Consider the following 7,149-nt stretch of genomic DNA (forward strand, 5'->3'; position numbering starts at 1 on the left):
AAAAATCCACACCGAATCAGACCCGTTGACATTCCTATTCGCAGGTCAAATTAATGATTTGAAAACTTTGAATGATCCAAAAATTGGAAAGAAATTATGTAGGATTGTGGGCAAAGCAAAACACAAAAACTGGTGCAAAATTAAACCTAAAATTTCTGTTATTGAAACTCTGATCAAATTCTTTAATGTGATGCATGGTAGGAATCAACGGTGGAGAGTTTGCCAGGTGGTCAAAATTCAAAAAGCACATGATTTGGACTTATACAAGGAAAAAGAAAAAAGAAAAAAAAAATGAACCAAAATAATGAACACACAAAATGTGGTAAAGATGCTGGGGAAAAAGAAAAAAAAGAAAAAAAGAAAGAAAAAAAAGGAGATTTCACATGAAACCCACAAAACAATCATAGTTAAGAGTGCTCTTTTCCCATCAATCACCATGAAAAATCTTAGGCCACCTCAGTGAAATAGCATAGAAAATCACAAGAAAACAATAGAAAAATCTTAGTCTTTTTTTAATTATTTTTTTAAATTTTTTATTTTGACCATAACACCTGTTGTAGTTGGGCACCAACCACAATTCTCATGCTTTGATATCACTTAGTAGAAATATTCAATGCACGCAAATGAATAATCAGTATTCATTGACTTACCAATGTGAATAATTAATCGTCCTTTTCGAAGGCTTAAGCAATTAGAGAATGAAGCTTACGCTACTGATTTAAGATAAATTGGAAAAAATTAAATAAGATTAGGAATTAACCATGATACTATGTAGAGCAATTATTATTATTTTTCTTCTTAAAAGCTTATATTTTTTTTTATACTCAACCATGATAGAGATTGTTTGATGCTAATTAATGCTTCGTGTTTGAATACTGGGAATTGACTCTGATATATGGAATTCTATATAAAGAAACAATCTTAGACCTGTGTATGTGGAAATCGGATTGTGGTGAGAACTGTCACCGGAGAAGTATGTGGTTACGTGCTTCTCTAATGACCCAAGCCAAACCATGACCGTGTTGGGTTCAACCGCACCCTCGGCTTAGCCCGACAAAAGTAATCGGATTTCAAATTTGAACCCGACTTTGAAAATGATGGGGGCCCAACTATAGTTTTTCGGGCCGCGCCGTTTTGGGCTCCTTGGGCTTGTTTATTGGAGAATAATTGCAATTTGGTATCTTAATTGGTTCATTGAAATGTTATCATAAGCATAATTTTTCAAGATGATACCTTCCATAATAATAAAATAATTATGAAAAAAATGTCTTAGAGGATGCATATATTATATATGTGGTTGCAAACATTAAAATATTTTTTTAAAAAATGTTCTACAAAACCAAAAACATAAAAAAGTTACCAAAACATTGTATTAATTATTAAGAGAAGTATAGACTCTTTACTCTTATGAGCATAGACCCTTTCATACTCGTAACTCGTAAGTTAGTTTTGATAATGGAGCTTTTGAACTGACCGTCCCTAGAGCAAGTGGCAAACGATTTGGTGTTTGGTATCTGAGGTCCCAAGTTCGAATCTTAGTTGATTCACATTTCTAGCTAAGTTTATTTTTAAATGAAATTAACGAAGCGGATAGCGTGCTACCTCTCTCTCTCTCAAAAAAAAGAAGATAATGGAGCTTCCGAATTGGTAATCCAAACCAATTAAATATCATCTTAGAGCATTTGAAATTTTTAAAAAATAAATTTCGTAATTTTTCAAAATTATATTAAAGTCCATTAAGTTGGGTGTAAAATAAACGGTCAAAATTAAATGATCTCATCATAATAGATTATCAGATTCTTCAAATTAAAATTAGAGTTATTGATCTTTATTTAGATAGTGAATAGAATTTTTTATCAAAAATTCAACTAATTCCGATTCTTTTACGCCGTTAAAATTAGCAAGTATGTCATACCGGCTGTTAAAAATTGTCAATTCTAAGATCTTTTCATCGAAAGATGTCAAAAAATCAAGAAATTTGATTTATAGAAGTTTTAAATACTCTAAATTATATTTAACGGTATGCATCGTCAATTCGAAAGCTTTATCATCGAAAACGACTTATAAGTATGAAGACGATCGTATTCATAAGAGTATAGTAGCTGGACTCTTATTAAGAGATCCTCAATTATTGGCAATTTATGAGTGATGAGTATTAAGTGAACAGAAAAGCCTTCATTCAATTATTGGGCCCAACACTATCATAATGGGCCGGCCAATGAGGCCCATTGGGCCCATGTGTGTTCGTGAAGGCGCTTTTGGTTCTTCAGTTACATGTTTAAGTCATTTTTTTAGAATAAAATAAATTATCTTGCAGGTGAAATATATTAATTTTCTTAACAAAATAATATTTTTCAAGATCTTTAAGTCAAAACATTAACAAACAACAAATTAATGCGAGAATGAGATTAGTCAGATTATTTATTTATTTATTTATTTATTTTGTTTCTTTGCGGCGTACAACTGTACAAGAGCTGTCAATTTAACCCCACAGAACCCTAAAGAAAAATGAAATTAATATTTGCCCCCAAAAAACAAATATATACCCACTGTATCTCCCTTGCACAGAAACTGACTCGGATTGAAAATAATGTTAATACTAAATAAATTTTAACAAAAAAAAAAAGGTCTTAATTATATACAACTCCAGCAAACACTTTTCTACACCAAACCAAACCTCCCACAGCTGACAAAAGATGCCATGCTGATGGATGCACTCCAATATAATAATTGTGAAATAATATGAAACAGACGTTTGTTTATGTGAATCGCAAATACTAAGCAACCATTCTAAAAGCACGTACTGATTGAAAGGACGTATCTATTGTATTTAAGGGTTCAGCCATAAAACTTTATGGGTTTCGACCTGAATCGATCCAACTAGACATTAGGTGTACTGTTGGATCTCTTGCCATTAGGCTATTGTGGACCACGGTCCCATTGGTCATACCGAACTTGAGAGAGAGATAGGTTAACCTATTAATTTTCTTGGCTTATTGTTACAGGACAGAAGTATAGACATATTTTATCTAGTAATAAATAATTAATATTTTATAAAAGTTTAAGCTATAAGAGAATGATATTTATTATTATTTTTCTGAAGAAAAGATAGTAAACTATCTGCGTTGGGTATAAGAAAAATAAATTAAAGTAACTGTGCCTCAAAAAATAATAATAAAAAAAGCCTAAGTTTCATATAGGGTAAACTTCAAATACCACCCAGTCCACCCTTGTAGTTTCGCACTTTCTTATTTTAGTACCTTGTGATTTAAAGTATATCACGTTCACCTGTGGTTTCATTTTATCTTTACATCAGCTTCTTTGCTAATATTTTGTTAAATTATATATAAAAAACTTTAGATACCCCAATTAGATTTATCACATATATATGTGATAAACCTAATTGGAGTATCTAAAGTGAATATATTCACTTTAGTACCTTTTAGTTTTAACTTTGTCATTGATTTAGCGAAAAAAATTAGTAAAATCGATAATAAAAAGATAAAAATGAAACTACAAAGCACTAAATTGATACACTTTAAATCATAGGGTAGTAAAATAAAAAAAAATGTGAAACCACGTAATGGTATTTATAGTTTTCCCTTTCATATAAATAACCTTCCCACTTTTCCAAGAAACTGCAAAAATCTGCGTGCACTTTGGGTGCTCTTACTCTTATAATTCCGAAAAATCAAGTTCTTTCTTTTATGTTTGTGCGCAAAATTTTTTAGTAAGTATAAGATATAGACTAAAATTATAGGAGTCTAACGGAATTCGAACTCCATACTTTCTAATCTAATACTATAATAAAAGATTTAGGAATTATCTTAACACCTTCGTTCATGTGTTAAATAAAGTAATGTGCTATTAAACACAAATTTTTGGGGAATTAAACTTTAACATCTTTAGGATCTGAGGGAGCTTAGAACTACTAGCTATATATGAGTCTTAATTTTGATAAAAGGAATAAAGGCAAAATCATAAGAGTAGTGAACACTAGCACCAAACTGAATATATCCGGGTGCAATGGTCTATAGAAAATATTTATAAGAGTTTACACGTGAATAAAATAAATTTATATCGAATAATTAATAAAATATAAAGATTTAGATTAGATAGGTTCTATTAGGTATATATGTCACATTATTATGCATGCCTAACAAAAAAAAGTGCATATTTTCTAGCAATTGTAATAGAAGAAACTAAAACAAAATTTTCTAACAAATCAACTCAATATCTCCAAAATATATTCCATTAATCTTACCCAAAAATCACAAAAAAATACATCTGAAGTTCAACAAAGTGTGATCCTCATTAAGGGTGTTAGCACATAAAATCAAAGCATGGCAATTTCACCTTTAGATGTGGCGGCATTCGGTGGCGGCGGCGGTAGCGACGATGACGACGATAGCGATTCTGAATGGGTGGTATCGTCGCTCTCGACGTCGAGCAAGCTGCTTATCGACCGAGCCTTCACCGTCGTCGCGATCTTCGTCGTCGTCGACGGCCCGTCCCCTACTCCTTTCTTCGTCGAGCAGCCGAGTCGACCGCGCACGCTACTCACGCTCCGCAGCCGCGCCCCCTTCCCCAAGTGATGCTCGCACAGCGAGTAGCCGACGAGCGTCGGCTGGCAGCACCGCCACCCCCGCCCGTTCACGCGGCTGCACCGTGACCCCTCCATCAGCACCGCCGGGCTGCGCCTTCGCCGCTTTTCCCTCTTCCCATGTTCATCACTTCCATTAGAGCTACTACTAGCTTTGGCTCTCATGTACTTGGCCTTGTTCTTTTCCCCCACTATTATTGTTTTCTCTTCTGGTTCCCCATCACAACCATTGAATTTGCTTCATGATCAAGCACATGTAGCCAAAAGAAAAGAAAAGAAGAACAACACAATTTATTACAATCCACATTTTTTTTCACATGATCTCTTGTATGTAGCTAATTAAGACTATGATTGTGATCAGCTAGAATATACATTGTATGTATTCCAGATTACAACCATCAAAGTTGATTCATAAAACAAAAAGGAAAGAGAAGAGAACAGAAAATAAGAATACAAAACATCACAACCCAATCACACATTAGATCTCTTAGGTAGCTCACATTATGGCTAGTTACAACAATTTGTGAAGTGCACCAAACAAGGCCTATAACAATATTTACTATTCACCATTACAACAAATATCATAGGTGCTTCATCAAACAAGGAAAATAGAAAAGAAAAGAAGAACACATAATGCATCACAACCCACATTTTAGAGCTCCTATAAATAGCTAACATGATGCTACTTAGCACATGCACTTTGTGAAGTGCACCAACACAAGCTATATGTGTGGCAGTGTAACTGTTCCCCATTACAACCATCATATATATAGGTGCTTTATCATCAATCAAAAAGAAAAGAAAATTAAGAGAAGAGAAGAAATTATAAATGAAAAGAAGAACACATAATGCATCACAACCTATACATTGTAGATCTCTTATATATAGCTAGCTAGGATTGTGACTCCTTAGCACCCATTGTGAAGTGCACCATCACAAGCTACATATAGAGCAATGAACTCATTAACAGCTACTAAAAGAAAAAGGTGCATAAATATATAGAGGTGTGTGTGAAAGGTGTGGATAAATGGGTGCATGGATGGGATGAGATGTGGATGTGGATGTGCATGTCATGATGATGGCATGCATGTATTAACATAACTTTGGATGCCTTTTCTTTTAATTTTCACCATGAGGAACCAAATATTTATATTTACAAGCCAAGGCATTTTTAGAAAGGGAAAAAGAACTAATTTTTTTTTTTTTTAACCTACCTCTCATTACTATTTACTTGTTCCTCCTCCTCAAGCACCTACAATAAAAATCCCAAGACACCCACATTATTAATTATGTAGCTGGAAAAAGGGTCCCAAGAGGAAAAGATACCCTTGTATAAAAAGGAAAAGAAAAAAGAGGAGTAAATAAATAAATACCTGCACATGGGTGGTAATGGTGGGTGAAATGCAAGAACTTGAGAGGTGGGGAGGAGAAGGATCAGATCCACTACTGGGTAAACCTTTTCCCACACCAAGATGCAGTAGATCTCCATCTTGGTGCAATAGTAATAGCCCATCTCTTTGCTCATGCACTTGTGTTTTCCCACTCTCTTCTTGGGGTGGAGGAGATGGATCTAACACCATGGTTGTGGATATGAGAGGAGGAGGAGGATGAGGAGGAGGTCTCCTTCTGATCCTCATAGATGATGATGATGATGATGATGATGAGAGAGAGAGAGAGAGAGAGAGAGAGAGAGAGAGAGAGAGAGAGAGATTTGGAGGAGGTGCACAGGGACTCAATAAGAGGGTGTATTTTGTTTTTGTTTTTGGGTTTTTGTTTTTTTTTGGGGGGGGTGGTGAGTTGGGTTTTTATTTGTTTATGTATTAGTTTATCTTTTTTGTTGCAGTTGCATTTTAGGTGATGGATTGTGAATTGTATCTGGTACTGTTTACTATACAAGATTAATGATAAAGGGTGGATGGATTTGAACAATAAATAAATGATGCATGGTATAATGATAATGATAATAATAATAAGGGATTAGAATAATTAATAATAAATTAATGTGGCTTAATTAATCTCCAGCCTCAGCACTGGCACGTGCCTCGCACAGGAGGTGGGGGCGCGGCACGTGCGATCGACTAGAAAATATAGGTATTATTATTGTATGTCGCATACTTTTAATTTAACGATTCAATTTTTTTAGTAGTAAAAAATCTAAAAATAACATAACAGTGTTGTGATTGATGATATGCCACTAATTAAGATGCTACATCATCTTTATATCAGCGATGTGTTAATATTTCGTCAACTAAATTGAAATGTAGAATTTAATTGCAACAGTTATGAAAGCTCGAACAAAAAAATATAATAAAGTTTAAGAATTAAGTACCACCCGCCTCATAATTTGAGTACCGAACATGCAATATATCCTAAAATTAATAAATATATAGTATATAAATGTATAGATACATAAAAAAAAAAAAAAGGAAAAATCCACTCGGCCCACAACACTACACATTGGCATGCTCCAGGTTGAGACAGTGATGTGGCATTCACTTTGATTACACCATGCAACTAAAGCAGTAGTGTGAAACTGCGATGCTCAA

At 34.0% G+C, this 7,149-nt stretch overlaps 1 protein-coding gene across 1 annotated transcript; it reads right to left on the minus strand.

The window, feature by feature from the left end:
* LOC109725460 lies at window positions 4,214-6,415 on the minus strand. The gene is made up of 3 exons (XM_020254652.1): window positions 5,977-6,415; window positions 5,818-5,855; window positions 4,214-4,841 (listed from the first exon to the last, which is right to left on the minus strand). Exons 1-3 carry the CDS (start codon window positions 6,238-6,240, stop codon window positions 4,337-4,339), a joined length of 807 nt encoding a protein of 268 aa, XP_020110241.1. The 5' UTR covers window positions 6,241-6,415; the 3' UTR covers window positions 4,214-4,336.

The sequence above is a fragment of the Ananas comosus genome, linkage group 20 (assembly GCF_001540865.1).
Source record: "Ananas comosus cultivar F153 linkage group 20, ASM154086v1, whole genome shotgun sequence".
Lineage (NCBI taxonomy): Eukaryota > Viridiplantae > Streptophyta > Magnoliopsida > Poales > Bromeliaceae > Ananas > Ananas comosus.